The following is a 15514-nucleotide window of genomic DNA, read 5'->3' on the forward strand; positions in this document are numbered from 1 at the left end:
GGACTTGTAGCGTTCTTTGTTGTCAGACTGTGTTTACCAACAAGGAAGAATTATTTTCTCCCTGTTCAGAGACCCAGATTCACTCCTTTCCAACTGTTGCTGTTGTTCACCAGATCATATATACTAACAGCCATTCCTGGTAAGCAGCAATGGCTTCCTCCTTGCCTGGTGGGCACAGGGCACAAAACGAACCCATTGCGTGCTCAGACTCCTGCTGTGTCTTTTCAGCTGGCTCCCAGCAGTTCCAAGGATTTCCCAGAGGGATGAGAAAGATAAGAGCAAATGCCTGATACGTGACTCATGTTTCTTAGTGATGGTCACAGCAGAGTAGGAAAGATGTGCAGTAGGGATTAATGCAATTTCTGGGCTGCACTTAATTGCATAAAGCACAACTGTGGATACAGATTCCTAAGATGCTGGTCTTTCTTAGCCATTAGCAGAGCCAGGAATGCTGTCTGTAACCATGACACCCCACTGCTTTTGGTCCATTTAATTTCTAACGGAACTGTTAGGACCCAAGCATGCTGACTCAGAAAATTATTGAAAGGAGACTAAGCTTGCAGTATTTCTTTGGGTTGGAGAATGTGTTTAGGGCTGACTGTTCTGGGAATGGTTCTAACAGTCACTAGATGCATACCAGGCTGTTTCTTGTAAATACCATTGCTCGCACCTCAGTCTCAAACTCAGCCTTTATTTTTCCCTCTCTTACTTAACAGTAGAAACATCTTTTAGAGAAAGTGGTTCTAGAGATGGAATACTGCCCTTTTATTATCTTATTATTGGGAGTCTTCCCGGAGCTCCCTTTCAGAGTTGTAGCACAACTGCAGATCCACAAAAGGGCTTGGGGGAAAGAGTTCTAGAGGTCTGGGCTTCCTGTGTCGATCCAGATAGAAGCTTAACCACAGAGCACAAAAAGCTTTACTGATACATCCTTTTGTTTATGTACGCATGGAAACACAAGTGATTATCACAGAAATATTAGCATTATTTCATTTGGAATACTACAGACACAGCATAAAAAGTGTTACAGAGGATACAAACACCCTGGTTGACCATTTTGATGTTTTTACTGCTTGTTTTCCTACCACCACAGTGCGCAGTAACGACAGTTGCCAGAGGATCCCTCTGTCTCTTTATTACATTAGCAGGGAAAGTGAGGCAGAAAAGGCCTACAGCTTGTCCTGTGCTCCACTACCCTCTGTGGTGGAGGCAAATATCCTTTCCTCACATGACAAACAGTGATTGTATGCGCTAGAACAAATTCACCTGTCCTAGAAGTCTGGGAGTACCAACATTGCTACATCAGCTGTGAAGTTACACAGTAGAAAGAGGACCTGACCAATACACTAGAACACAACAGACTTGGAATATGTTACTTTCATGTGGTCGCACATGTAACAGATACAACAGTAACACGTGTCCAGAACTGGACAGCAGAACTGCAGTTCATTTAATGGAAGAATCTACAATCTCCTGATAATCTTGCCTTCCTAAATTCTTCCAGGACAGTTTATAACACGCAAGGAAGAAAACACTAACCAAAATAACTGCTCCCCCAACAAGATCATAAGTACCTGGCAAGATGCGCAGCACGATGAGCTGCAGGACCATGGCAATGACAATCTCTAGGTGCTGTACAGTGCTGACCAGCGCAGGGTGGAACTTGCTCAAGGCATAGTAGACCCCCAGGAAGGCTGCTGTGGAACACAGGCAGATGGCCAGGAGATAGCTCCAGGTTTCTCCATCCAGCGGGACAATTGGCTCTTGAAGTAAGAACATGGTGGATGCTCCCCATACTGTTCCTGTCCAACTAAAGGTAAATAGTGCTGTCCACATGCTGATGTTATCTTTGATTGACCTGTAGACTATCATGGAGAGAGCAGTGGTCAAACCTGCCATAACAGTCATGGTGTAGCCAAAAGCTTCCTTCCAGGTGCTCAGCAGAGAGTTTTCTTCCTTAACGATGTTGGGGATCATGACCAGACAAACACCAAACACGCTGCCAACTACCGTAACTATGTCTACATAAGCCATTCCTTCATCTACTAGCAAAAAAGCCAAAATGGCGCTGAACACTGTAGTGGTAGCCCTCCACATAATGGTCCCATTACTAGGGGGAACTATAGAGAAAGAGGTATAAGCACAGGTAATGGAGATAACGTTGCAGACCCCGTAGAAGAAGAGCCGGAGCCTGTAACCTTTGGGGCCAAAGGGTGGCTCATGGTAGTAACACACAGCAGTAATGGACAGCACCTGTAAGACTGAACGGATGAAAATTAACTCTAGTGACGGCACTTTGGAACGATCGGAAATTAATCGTGTAATTAGAGCCACGCATCCGTGAGCCACGGCAGATCCAAACAGGACTATCCACATTTTCCTTGACTGCAGTATATTTCCTTCAGGAAAGTTCTGGAGATGCCCCATCTCGCCGGGTTTGGGCAGTTGTGCTGGCTGAAGCTGCGTGTCTATCGTACCAAAAAAGGTCCTTTCTCTTTTTTTCCCAGCATTCAGTAGTCTTGTCTTTGGACTGTCCTCCATAAATACTCCCGTGTCTTCGTTACCATCTTCATATCCCTCTTCTCCTGGCTGGGGATAATGAGATGCATATTTCACTGTCACCGTGTTGGGATGAATTTTCACTCGCTTTTTGACTGGATATTTTTGGGAAGATGAATCCATTTCCTCAGAGGAATGTCCTGGTCTCAAGGGAAAAATAGGGATGCACCATTATTTTCTTTTCACAGACAACGGGGGAGTCATTAATATTCAAATGCTGCTTACAAGATGCTTTTATGAGCCGTGCCCAAGTACACGTCGATTGTTCTTGGTTTTGCTAAAGCAAAACTCCATTTTATTTGCCAATTGTTGAAAGTGACACACTCCCATTACGTATGGGTTGTATAATGTCCCAGTCTATCTGTATTTAATGAGAAAGTTCTCTCGCTAAAGCTTTTTGGACAGAAAATACCCCATAATGAATTATACTTGTTAATTGCTTGCTAATTTTAAAAGATTACAGAAGTTTGGCAGGAGATGACAGCCTCACTTATAAGCCCACAGAGAACAACACAGGGAAACAGCATCCCCGAGCAAGTCAGCATAGGCAGCATGTGAATAAACAACACGTTTCTGAACAATACTTGACAATGTTAAAATACCTTCTTCTTGTCACATCTTATTTCCGGTGACTGACTTTGCAACAGAGTTGTTCTTCAAGTCTCGTTCAATGCTTATTTTGTTGTCCGCAGTTCCCTGCGCCACCTGCACTGACAGCCCTTCCAATGAGGCAGCAGCAGGGAAACGGAGCCTTCCTGTAGGAGGCACCATGGTGCCCCACCAAATAAACCAACAAACCACAGACTTTACCTGCTCTTGAGAGGTTTGATTCCAAGCCAGAAGGGGAAAAGGCTTCTGTGTCATCTACGTCTTTGTCCACATATCTAAACAGAAACAGGGAAAGCTCTGATACCAAACACAACAGGGTACAGCAATCTTAGCAAGGAAAGTAACACTCGAGGCGGGCATGAGACATTCTGACTTTGCTCCAAGTTGAACGTTGGAGACGTGCTATGAGGCTGTGCTCCTCTGACCCTGGCAACATTGGAGCACTGTTAGGGAAGGGGAAAAAAGGAAAAAGCAATCAAGTGTAATCTTGCTAAAATCACTCTTCAACTTGATCTCAGAATTACTGAGTGAATTAATCTAAAGAGTGAACAGTGCTTTGTGAGCACAAGTTTCCTATGGTTTAATAAGAAAATTCACCACGTGATGCCCACTGTCCTGCCTTTACCTCTGCAGACAAGGGGATGCCCAAGAGGGCTCGTCCTCCCCAGGAGCTGAGAGCAGCTCAGCCCCACAGGCCGTAGCAGTCTGCCCTCTGTTGCATAGACAGCTGTGGGGGGCTGGGCTGCAAACACAGCAGCACATCGCCAGGGAGACCTGCAGGCAGAGCCCACACAGAAGGCGATGACAGGCGGGTGCGGAAGCACCTCACAGAAATAGCTGTCATGGCCGGGTACCTTCACATTTTCTCCATCCATGATCTGTGACAGCCAAAGCAGTGCCTGTGCCTGGCTGACAACGATGATCTACGTAAGGACAGTCTTTTGGTCAGGGTGAGGGTTTCTTAACGCCTTGCCTATATGCAAGAGAAGCTGTATCCCACCTCCTAGAGTGAGTTGTTGTAGGGGCAGAGAGGAGTGGGGCTGAAAGTGCACCCAGGACACCGCTAAGCGGTAGAGGAGGATGCAGGGTTCCCATTATGTACAGTATATATACTGCAAGAAACCTGAGAGGCACCAGCCAAAATGCCAAGGTGAGTAAATAGAAGATAAGAGCAGCTGCACTCGAGGGCAGTGCGAAAACCCATCTGTCAGTGAAATGAAGACTACCAGAATCGTGCCCCAGTCTTACCTGCTGCTGCTTACTCTTTCTGTGTGGGTAAGCTGTTAATTTCAGATTCTTTTAACAAGCAAATGCAAAATGAAGACGATGAGTCCAGGCAGGCAGTGCCTCTGACAAGCACAGCTTTTCCTACCTACTGTTCTCTTGGTGTTTTACACTCACTATTGTCCTCCCCACGTCTTAAAACTCAGACCTCGATCTCCACAATGCACGGAGGAAGTGGGAGGACCAAAACGCAAACGGCACACAAGAGGTGTTGTTATGTGAGCAACAGCAGATCCATCCTGTGTGAACTCAGCCCTCTCACCCAGAAACAGCTGAGTCCATGCTGCAACTGCTGGTTTGTGTAAAACAATAACAACATCCCCCCACCAAAATGCATTTCTCTAACTATTGGCACACCGCAGCATCTCTCCTTCCTCCTGAGTTTTGGTTCTGATTTCTTCCAGCAAATACAGAAAAGGAAATAGAAAAGAGATGAAAGGCATTTGCACCACGTAGTGCTGGACCTGTGTAACGCATTCAGAGAGCTCCCCGAAGGGAAACAACGGCCGATGGGCACGTAGCTCAAAATGGCTGCACGGCTCAGCGCTCCCTGCAGCACTGCCAGCACTGGCAGCTCAGAGGTCTGCGAAGCAGAAAGGAGAACGTCAGAAATGAGAAGTAAAGGGAAAAAATAGCTGGAGTGCTTCAGAAACCACTGCGTTTTATTGACTCCGGATTGGGCTCGTGGCAGATGCTCCACTGCCTCATGCAGGATACCTGTTTGCACATCTGCGTTTAACAGTGACAGTTTCAGAGGAGGCTGAGATGGGTGCACACCCCAAACCCACAGCGGTCGTCCTGGGCACAAATCTACAACAAATGGAAGTTAATGCAGCCCTGCAGGAAACTTGCCACTTCCTCTGCCGATGCAGATGTGGAGATCTCATGAAGCTCGTGGGTTTTTTTTTTCTGCTTTGTACCCAGAGACATAAAATGGTTCATTTGCATTTCTTCTGAAAAAACAAAAAGCCATTTGATTTGGAATGAATCACACCAGGACGCTGGCCATTAAATCCCCTGCAAAGCTCTCACGTAGCGCAGCAAAACAAACTCTTGGTTCAGACACCAACCTGACACCCCTTACAGCCACTGTCAGCATGGGAGCACTGGGTTCCCAGGGCTGTGCAGATGGTCGCAATGGGCTCCCTGAACGTCACACCCCGTTAATACAATTCACACCACCGCTTCTTTCTTCAAAGAATCCCCTTCCCACCCCTCCTGAAAAACCACAGCATGACAGGTACGCTGATTAGCAACCGCAGGGTAGGCAGTAATCCATGGCTACATGCCATCCAGTGCTGAGGACGGGAATTCAGCCTTTGACATCCGACTGCTGCTTACCGTCGGACTTTTAATAACCCGGCAGGAAAATGCTCCCAACCTTTGCCAGGTTAGGCCCAACTCGGTCAGCCAAGTGAAATGCAACACGGCAACTGCAGCTCCTTCCCAAGTCAGGAACACGACGCCGTCCCCGTGCCCGAAACGCCGGCAGGACGCTCCCCTCCCGCTGCTGGGGAAAGTGCCCGTAATGCGGACAGTCGGAGGCGGTCAGAGCTGTGAGCAACCTCCACCAGATGAACACGGACCGGTGGGTTCCAGCAGGTGCGCTCCGGACCTACGCGGCTCCGTTAGCGGACCCAGCTCGTCCCTCTGTCACCGCTCCTGAGAGCCCATGGACGCACGCTACAAAACCGGAGCACCTTCATCTTCCCAGCCGGGCGGTCTGCCTACATCAGTCCCTTTATTAAACACCAGCACTACGCATTGTATTATGTGTACTTATATTATGCGCCACTATTATGACAGCCTCTATTACAGCCCGGCGGCTACCAGAGATGTTCTATCTGCTATCTGAGGGGATGGCAGCAGCAGTGGCGCTAACGGAGCTTGTCGGAGAACCGCTTCCGACGCTCCGCGCGCCGCCCGGCAGGACGGCACAGCCCGGCGGTACCGGCACAGCCCGGCAGGACGGCACAGCCCGGCGGTACCGACTCACGGCGCTGCAGTTCCGTCCGCGGCCGCCTCCCTGCCCTCCCCGCCCTCCCCGCGCTTCCCGCGGGCACTTACCGCCGCCGACACACCGCCCTCAGCGGCCGCCGCCGCGCGCGTCTCCCAGGCCGGCGGCCCGCAGCCCCCTCCGCCCTCGGGCGGCATCGCCGCGGCCTCGCCCCCGTCGGGTCCGATCCCGCCCCGCCTCCCGTCGCCCTGACGACGCCCCGCCCCCCTCGGACACGGCGTTGCCCTGACGGCGCTACGCGGCCGCGGCGCGGCGCATGCGCGGCGTTTTCGCGCGAAAGACGTTTGCGTCGCGGCCGTCTCTCGTGCCGCCGTCCCGTCCCGCCCCGCGGCTCCCGCCCGCCCCTCCCCTGCGGGCCCCTCCCCTCCCGGCGGCGGCGTTCGGCGGCGCGGGGCAGTGTCGGCGCGCGGCCGCCAGGGGGCGCCGGGGGTCCGGCGCGCGGCGGCGGCTGCGCCATTGGCGGTCGGAAATGCCGCCAGATGGCGGTTTAGGATTGCGGCTCCGGTGAGCGCGGCCCCCGCCAGCGCCGCCGCCCCGGCCCCGGCCCGCACCCGCCCGGACCCCGCGCGCCAGCCGCTCCGCAGGCTCCCGGGGCGCCGCCCGGCGCGGCGCGGCCCGAGGTGAGCGGGCGCGGGGGGAGGGAGGGCGCTGAGGCGCCGATCCAAGATGGAGGCGCGAGGGGCGGGGGCAGCGGGCCGGGGCCGCTCGCTCGCTCGGTCTCCGCGGCGGCCGGGCCGGGAGCGGGCGCTGCCCGTGCGAGGAGAGAGGAGAAGGGGAGGGGAGGGAAGAGGAGGCGGCGCGGGGCGGGGCGGCTCCTGCCGGAGCAACGGGTCCCCCGGGCGCGGCGCTCTTCGCCGCCATCTCATTGTCCCCGCCGGGGCCGCCGGGGGCGCGGGGCCGAGCGCGGCGGCCTCTCCCGCTGCCGGGGCCCGGCCTCCGTCGAGGGCGGCCGCGGCGCTCCCTTGGCTCGGCCCCGGGGGCCCGGCGGGGAGCGGAGTGGGGGGGGGGGGGGATGCTCGGGCGGAGCGGGGGTGGCGCTTCCGCCGCGCGGCCCCCCGGGCGGCCCCGGCGGCGGAGCGGGAGCCGCGGAGGCGGCGGGGAAGGGGAAGCGGCGGGGGCCGCCGGCGCGCGGGCTGGGCCCGGCCCGCGGGAGGGCGGCGGGGCGGCTGGCGGGCGGCCAGGGCCGGGGCGGGGCGCGGGGGGGGAGGGAGGCGCGGCCCGGAGCCGCCGTCGTCGCCCCGGGAGCCGCGAGGCGGTCGCCGTGCGAGGCCCCGCGGGGGGAGCGCGGTCACGGCTTGGCGGGCTGAGCTCCGCGCTGCGGGCACGGCGCCGTGCGATGCGCTGCCGTGTGAGGGGCGCCGGGCGGCACGGCGTGGGGCGGCACTGCGGGTAGCGGGGAGCCGGACAGCGGCTGCGGGGGACGGCCGTGGCTGGTGGGCTCGGGGCGGGAGCGGCGGGAGGAGGAATAAGCGGCCGTGATGTCCGCGGCGTCCAAAAATGCCGGTCCTGGCAGCTGTGCGGATGGCACGGAACTGAGTGGGGCTGCTTGTAAGTCCCGATGTCTCGGTGCTTCCGGTGCCGTAGGGCTCATCCAGCCGCAGTTCGCTGAGGGACAAAAGCTCTCTCCGGGTCTCGGCACGGAGGCAGCTGCCGTCGTGGGCACAGCGGGTGCCACATCTCAGGGCTTGCCCAGCTTTCCCGTGCCACCACGGCAGCGATAAGGCTGCAGTGCTGGAGGCCTCTCTGGTTTCCCCAGACCCAAAGTAGCTTCTGCCCCGTGCAGTGAGTTCCTGTCCATCCACACTTAAAGTTATCCAGCGTTTCCATGGTCTGATCCATCGGGCAGCTGGAGGAAACCACTGGACCGGAATGTTGTGTAAAGAAGCTCCTGTGGAACCAGGGGCCGGTTTGTTTTCCTGGCAGTGCCATGCTGAGTTGTTGGTGGGCACCGTGAGGACGTGCTGCTCGTGGTGCAAACCTCCACCGCCCAACCGCCCTGCGGCACGGCCATGCTGGGAGCAGGCAGGGTGCCACTGGTAGGGCTGCTCAACACATGGACCTGCTGATGGATTTAGTGCAGCAGGAGATAGCAGTGCAGAGCGGGGCTGCTTGGAGCTGGGAGGCAGTGGGGCAGTGGTGCTCAGAGCACCTTCTCAGCACATGGCAGCTCCCTGTCTGTGCTGCCTCCCCTTACTCTACTGATGTGGCCAAACCCCCACAGCAGCATGCTGGGCAATGGTTCGCACAACAGCTGGTATCCCCAGCCCTATGGAGGAGGTCTCCATGCTCTGCAGGAGATGAGTTGCTGTCTCTGTAGCTTGTGCTTCGTGTTGCATACGTTTTATATCACACCTGCTGTATTCATAACGCACCTCCTGAGAGCTGGGGAGGCTTATGAACATTAAATATTTGATGCGTCAAAACGAGTAACTGAGGATGATTAGGGACTCAGTGGGCAAATATTCCTGACTGGAAAATAGCCTTTCCCAAGGAAGAATGTGTACCTCAGGTTTGTTTTCCTGCTCATTCCCTTTGTTGCAAAGGCTTGCTGTGCTACCAGGTGGCTAAAGGGTGGCATTTTAAATACAGTTTTAGCAGGCGGTTGAGCCTGGAGGAGCATAAAGATGTGGTGGGAGAGAAACACTTAATTGTGATGACTTACTGAGGAAAGTTGTATTGCTGGGATAAGAACAGACCATCATAACATCTGTAAATGGTGTTCCAGTGGGTGCTGGGTCAGGATGGGCGGCTGCCCTCTGCCCTGTGGCTTTCCCAGCCCTGCGCCTGAAGTGCCCACGTGTTTGGGTGAAGCCCCACCTGCATTGCTTGGAGCCTGGAATCAGGGTGTGCTTCTCTAAATCTGACACATCTGCTTCGGGACCCCCAATGACAACTGAAAGGTGTTAAATGCATCGTGATCTGTTTGTTTTGAAGCTTGGGTGCTTTACTTTCAGTCACTCACTTAACCCCAAGCTCTGGAAGTCTCCCATTGCAAACGGCCGTTGATGTGTTTGCAGCAGAACAGAAAGGCACAGAGTTGGTTTTCTTTCATGGAAGGAAGAGGGAAGTGTGACGAGGTTTGCGTTCACAGCACACAGTTGTGTTGATTCTGTTCCGATGTAGGGATTCACTTTATTCTTCGCAACATCTTTCATTTCCAAACTGATTTCACTTGGTTAGCTTTGGTGTTGAATATGTGATTGGAATGCAAAGACCTCTCTTTGTTCCTCTAGGCAATGGGAGGCTTAGAGAACATTACGTCCCGTGTTGCAACCTTTCAGTGTGACAGTGCACTTCTGAGGCGGGTGTTGTTTCGGGAGGATCCTTCCTCATCCTCTTAATGATTTTAAGGTGAGCATCCCAGTCAGCTGCCAAAAGAGCTGGGGAGGATGAGGTGCAACGGGGTGTTTCTATCGGCCTTCAGACCAAGCTCTGGTTTTGTAGCTGTCTGCTAATTGCTGGCGGTCTGGGTGCAGGTGATGGTTTCACCACTTGCCAACTTGTATCATTTGTGAGAGAGCAGCCCAGAACTTGGGTCCTCGGAACAAGGACCTCACATTGTGATGATCTGGCAGGGAGTTTTGTTCACATCTCTGTAGGAAACATTGTAAAATGCTTTTTAATAATAACAGCGTGCTCGAAATAGATATCCTTTGCCAAGATGTCTTTACTGAGCCCAGGCTATACCACGTAACCCAGTTTGAAACGTAGGTTTGGTATAAACCGTGTCCATTTCATTTGCACAATCTCCAAAGCACTTTTGTGTCGGAAGAAAATGTCCCCTTAAAAGGGACAAGGCAGAGGGTGCCCTGCTCAGCCCTCCCAGCTGGAAGGTGACTCTGGCTCCCCACAGCAGTGCTGTGTCAGCAGCACGGGGCGGCAGGCAGGCAGCTGTGTCCCTTGCTGTGCAGGAGTTCACCAGAATAAATGCCATCTATTCTATAAATAAATGAAGGGAGCCTGTGTTCTGTGGGCACGCAGCACGCTGGTGCGGTGCTGGCAGGTTAGCTGAGGGGAAACAGCGCTGACAGATGGTTTGGCTCGTGGGATAAGAACGTTCTTTGTGGAGGTGCGCAGGACTGGATCTGCGTGTCAGAAGCGTTCCGTGATGTCAGAGATTTTCTACAATAAAAGTAATAACAGCCCATCTTGGATGCATTGTTGTTGTTTTCTTTTGACAGTAGGGCATAGCATGTGTTATGGCTTTTGGAAACAAAAGTCAGATGCCAAGATGAGAATCTGTCGCTGCCCTCCTGGGGGGGTTTGCTCTTATTTTCAGGGTTAGAAACACATAGGAGCGGGAAGACACCAATGTGTAAGTGTTTAAGACTGGAAAATACAACTTCATCTGGCAGTGACTAACGAATTCCATCTAAGTGAGTAATAAGCATGCAGGCTGTGCACTGCTGTTCCTAGTGCTCACCAGGACCACGAGGACTGTTCCTGCACGTGGGACTGCACGGGATGGTTGAGCTGACGTAACAGCCTGCTGCAGCTCCAAGAGGCCCCTTCCCTTCCCCTGCTGGTTGGGTTTGCTATCTGGCAGGCACTCAGTGCTTGCAGTGAGAGGTGTTTTCCTGCCAGGTGAGTGACCTGAATTGGGTGTTGTAGAGGTGATACAAGGTCAACACAACAGTGTTCTTTGGCAGGAATTGTTCTGGAGGGTTAAAACTCCACCGTCTTCAGGCAGGAGACGCAGAGGGGCACAGATGTGTGTGCTTACCCTGGTGGCCGTGTTCAACTTGGGGCTGTGCTCCTCATTGCTGAATCCCCCCACCCAGCTTTGCATCATTTCAGTCCCTGCTGGCTTCTCTGTTCTTTGCTGCTGACCCCGCCTGCAGCACCAGGAGGAGCAGGGTGTTACCAGCAAACTGTATCTTCAGCTGTTACCTCCTTTTCCAGATGGACATTTCTACAAATGCCTCAAAGTTGGGGCTCTTGCTTTGTGGGACGTCACTGGTGGCATCACCATTGTCACAAAGGGCCATTTGTTCCTGCCCAGCTTCCTGCCCACGGCCAGATAACCTCTGGTGCCAGGCCTGTGGTTGCCATGGCAGCTTATTTTCTTTGAGAGCCTTTTGTGAAGAAGCTTGTTCAATGTCTCCTAGAAATGAAGGTGGGCTGTGTCAGGAAGAGTCAGTAGATAAGCAAGATTTCGTAGAGAAATCCCACAGACTTGTGAAATTCGTCTTTCCTGCAGCACTGATGTGCCCTTTCTTACGCTGTCACATATTTGCTATCTACTGCTGTGGTCTCTGGGATCATTTCCATTAGCAGGCTGTTAGGCTGTCACAGCACGTTGTTGTGTGGGGGACTGGGCACAACGTCTAACAGCCCAGTTAGCACTATTTTGCATGGGGGAATTTTCAAAGGCTGTTTTCTTTTGAGTCACCATTGCGTGGCTTCTTTGGTGTCTCATAATGTCACTGTTTTCCTGCAGCCTTACTTCAGTAGAGCGACTCCTGTAACAAGTAAATGCCGTCAGTTTATGAGAGCGTGTGTGCTGGGATTTCTGTTCTGCTGAATTTGGTAGGAATTGCTCCATGGACTGAAAATTACTGGTAGAGGGAATTAGGGGAAAACAGAGAAGGCTGCGCAGCCCACATACAGGTGTGTAGGTCTGTTTCTGTGGGATAATGAGTTTAAAAATGTGTAATTGTGGTGATACCATGAAATAAATCATGTACTGCAAGACATACTGACTATGGAGTGCAGCGTGGTGGTGTGAGCAAAGCCAGAGAGAGAACACATGTACACATGTACACAGTACACATGTACACAGTACACATGTACACAGTACACATGTACACAGTACACATGTACACAGTACACATGTACACAGTACACATGTACACAGTACACATGTACACAGTACACATAGCTGCCGAGCCTTCTGAAGGGCTGCTGTGACACTGTGATGTTTTGGATCCTCTGCCCTTGTAGTTCCAGGCCATGGTTCATTCATTCTTTGTCTCCTTCCTATTCACAGCTCCAGTGTGTTTCTTCAGCTCTTCGAGGCTCTCTCTCTCTCTCTGACATACCTAAGCTCCAGCTGATTGTCCTGCTTGCCTTTACAGAAATGGAATGCACCAATAATGTCCTTTCTCTTCCTAAGAAGAGGGTTAGTATGCTGGGTCAGAAGTGGTGTCACTTCTGTAGGTCTGCCCGCATCTCTTGCCTTCTTCACTCACCTGGGTCGTTTGTTTAACCCCTTTAGCAGTTATCACCTCCATGAGCTGCACATGGAGCAGCTTGCTGAAGCGCTGAAGGCAGAGCTGAAATTTCCTTTGTCTCAAAATGTGTTGTAGGTAATTTTGGATGCTAATTTGTGAGCTCTTGCACAAGGCGCTGGATGCGTTCAGGCCCTGACGAGGGGAGATGCTGTGTGATGTATTTCATTAAAAGCAGCCAATGTGGGTTCTGGCGGTGCTGTCCTCCCACTGGATGACAGTGAGAACTTGCAGTCAGGTCTTAGCAAACATCCCAGAGTTCGAGTGGAGCCGTGTTACCAGCGCTGCCAGGGGAGGAGTGGAAACAAAATGCCCTGCTCCTGGCATTTTAAAATGTGTATTTCAGTATCATACTGTAATAGATAGATATTTTTCTTCCCAATAGAAAACAAAAGCTGTGTCTTACACTTTGCAAAGGAACGTTTCCTTGCCTTTCTGTCGGTATGTGGAAGGGTAGAGCACCGGCACTGCAGAATGAAAGCCCTGGTGGGCGGCTGCTGTGCACGCCTGTGTTTCCTGGGCTGACTGTTGAGCTGGGGACACCTTCTCTTTGAGCTGAAATGTTTGTTACTGCCGCAGCCATTAAAGCTGGTAAAACAAACTGCTCTTTGGTGTGCCAAACTTTGCTAGTTTCTCGTTACTGTTTGTGGGATTGGTCTGTCAGGTGGGACATCCGGGGTGAAGAGGCAGGGATATCAATGAGGAGTGAGAAACCAAGGAAGCAATAACATTCTATTTACAACAGCTCGAATGGCTATCAGTTGTAGATGCCGTTACTTCACGGACACTTCATTTTCTCTAAGCAAATGAGTTTTTGTGAAGCTGTTGAAGCTTGAAGGTGTATCCTGTTAAAACCTTTGGAATATTTTCTCTGAGGCTTCTGCCAGGGCTTCATCCATGGGGGCTGCCAGGCCTGTGGGAATGCTGTCACTCACTGCAGATGGCCGTAGCCTTTGTGCAGAGCTCGGCGTCTCTGCCCAAGTAGTGCCAGGATGCACCGCCTGCATTTTCTGTGCTGGTTGTGTCGCTGATGCAGTTGGTGTTATTGTAAAACAGGCAGCTGAGAATAACCTTTTCAACTCTTACTTGCTCATAAATGTTTTTGGCAGACAGCTCCTTTGTTGCATCTCCTTCAAACAACTTCCTTGACCTAAAGTCATGCTTTGATAACACCCACATCTGCAGTTTAACCATTGCGTCTGCCTTTGTCCTGAAGGCAACGTGTTGTTCCTTTGTAAGTCCTGTTTGCATTCAAGCTCCTGACGGAGATAATGACTCTGTGACTGTGATCACAAAAAGCATTCAGTGCGTGGGACAGTCGGAACTGCTCTGTAGTTCCCCAGTTCTGATCCCTTCCCCTACAGACTGCTGAATGGCACACAGAGCCATTGCTCAGTGTTACAAGGCACGGTTGGTTTAACTTAGGTTGTTTGAGTTGTGAATGTATGACCAGGTTCTCTGCTGCTGGGAGAGGTGAGTGTGACACAGACGGAGCTTAGGGGATCTGCAGAGGAGCAAACGTATAATTGGAGAATGTGGGTGTATACACGGGTTGCTATGAAAGTAATGCCTCGTATTTCTATCCATGGGAGCTACTTCAGCTACAAGGAGCACAATAACATTGTTTGATGATGTTTTGTAGCTGGGAATTTGCTGTTTTCTAGCAGCCACCACTGCTAGCTCTGCATTTTCACTGGGGATGAACATGAGCCTGCATACCATGCTTGTAAGCATCTGCACAACTGGAAATGACTGCACCACCCACCACCTCATTTTGCTACACCCGCTGTTGGGTCTCCATCAGTGTTCAGCAAGCACTGATGAATGTCACTGGGTGCCGGTTTTTCTGCAGGAAGGAATGCTGCAAGGAATGCCCTTTGCTGCATCCAAACATCCATGTCAGCTGCTGCTCAGTTGGGCTGCCCCTCTGCTGCCATCTGTGACGTGGTCACAGCAGGCAATGGGATTGCAATGGGATTGCAATGGGATTGCACCCTGCTCCTGCAGCACACACCTCTGGCACACAGACCTTGCAGTGCACATTCCTGCATCAGACTCAGAGCTGCAGGCTGATTATATTACAACAGAAATTATTCAAATTAATTCCTCAATATGAGATAAAGGCGTTTTTGTGTTTTGTTTTGTTTTTTGCCACTTTTTTTCTCCTTAAGTATTTCAGTGGGAAAATCCTGCTGAGTTTTCCTGCTTCAGATCCAAGAGCTGTAGCTGCCCCATTCTGTGGCTTTCATATGATAACTGCGTGTTGCTACTGCGAGAGAATGAATCCCTGAAGTGACCGGTGTGTAAGCATCTGCAGATTAGTGAGTGTTGGCTTGGTAGAGGCCACCAGACAGATTCTTCAGAGCGGACCCGTGCATAGCAGATCTCATTGTTGTGCAGCTTGTACAGAAGGAACAGATTGCATCTGCCTCGCTGAGAGTAACCTATGCTGTATCCTTCCAGTTCTGTCAGGAAGGCTGGGGCTGTGACAGACACCAGTCTGTTGTGGTGTAAACAGGAGGCGTCCCCTGAGCACCAGACTATCTTAAACATAACTTCCAGTGCTGGGAAGCAAGGCTCTGAGTTCTTTATGTGCTGTCACTGAGTTCTCGCTGTTGGTATCTTTGTGCTGCGTTCATGTTGCTTCCAAAGCAGGCAAATTACTGCAAACACGAGTAGCCAACAAATGTTTTTCCTTACTTTGTTTGGGAGAGAACGTTTATTTTGGCTGAGGAGGAACTTGAACTAACAGCAGCCCGGCACACTGAGCACAACCAGCAGGGCACTGCTGTGTGCGGGCAGTGTGGTGTGCGAG

The 15514-nt window shown here is 52.1% G+C and overlaps 2 protein-coding genes across 6 annotated transcripts in view; one reads left to right on the plus strand and one right to left on the minus strand.

Annotated features, from left to right (window-relative positions):
* Positions 1 to 678: 678 nt before the first annotated feature.
* Positions 679 to 6649, minus strand: SLC35G2 (solute carrier family 35 member G2). Of its 4 annotated transcripts, none has more exons than XM_072344830.1 (4): positions 6520 to 6583; positions 3370 to 3443; positions 3162 to 3264; positions 679 to 2699 (listed from the first exon to the last, which is right to left on the minus strand). In XM_072344830.1, the coding sequence occupies exon 4, from the start codon at positions 2680 to 2682 to the stop codon at positions 1447 to 1449; it is 1236 nt and encodes a 411-aa protein (XP_072200931.1). In that variant the 5' UTR covers positions 2683 to 2699; positions 3162 to 3264; positions 3370 to 3443; positions 6520 to 6583; the 3' UTR covers positions 679 to 1446. The 4 variants fall into 4 exon arrangements, with proteins under 4 accessions (XP_072200931.1, XP_072200930.1, XP_072200932.1 ...); XM_072344829.1 differs by having other exon boundaries at positions 679 to 2704; XM_072344831.1 differs by lacking the exon at positions 3162 to 3264 and having other exon boundaries at positions 6520 to 6649.
* Positions 6650 to 6907: 258 nt separating this feature from the next.
* Positions 6908 to 15514, plus strand: part of STAG1 (STAG1 cohesin complex component) — a 156997-nt gene continuing 148390 nt past the window's right edge. The window contains exon 1 of one of the 2 annotated variants that reach the window (XM_072344212.1): positions 6908 to 7089. The gene's annotated coding sequence lies outside the window, so the exon portion shown is untranslated. Of the gene's footprint in view, positions 7090 to 12510; positions 12591 to 15514 lie in introns of those variants that run through there. The other variant, XM_072344213.1, reaches the window with a different exon arrangement.

This window comes from Excalfactoria chinensis, chromosome 9 (genome assembly GCF_039878825.1).
Source record: "Excalfactoria chinensis isolate bCotChi1 chromosome 9, bCotChi1.hap2, whole genome shotgun sequence".
In the NCBI taxonomy this organism is placed as follows: Eukaryota; Metazoa; Chordata; class Aves; order Galliformes; family Phasianidae; genus Excalfactoria; species Excalfactoria chinensis.

What these genes read in the sequence shown, in the direction of transcription:
- SLC35G2 (XM_072344831.1), bottom strand. Translation starts at nt 2,682, where the DNA reads ATGGATTCATCTTCCCAAAAATATCCAGTCAAAAAGCGAGTGAAAATT.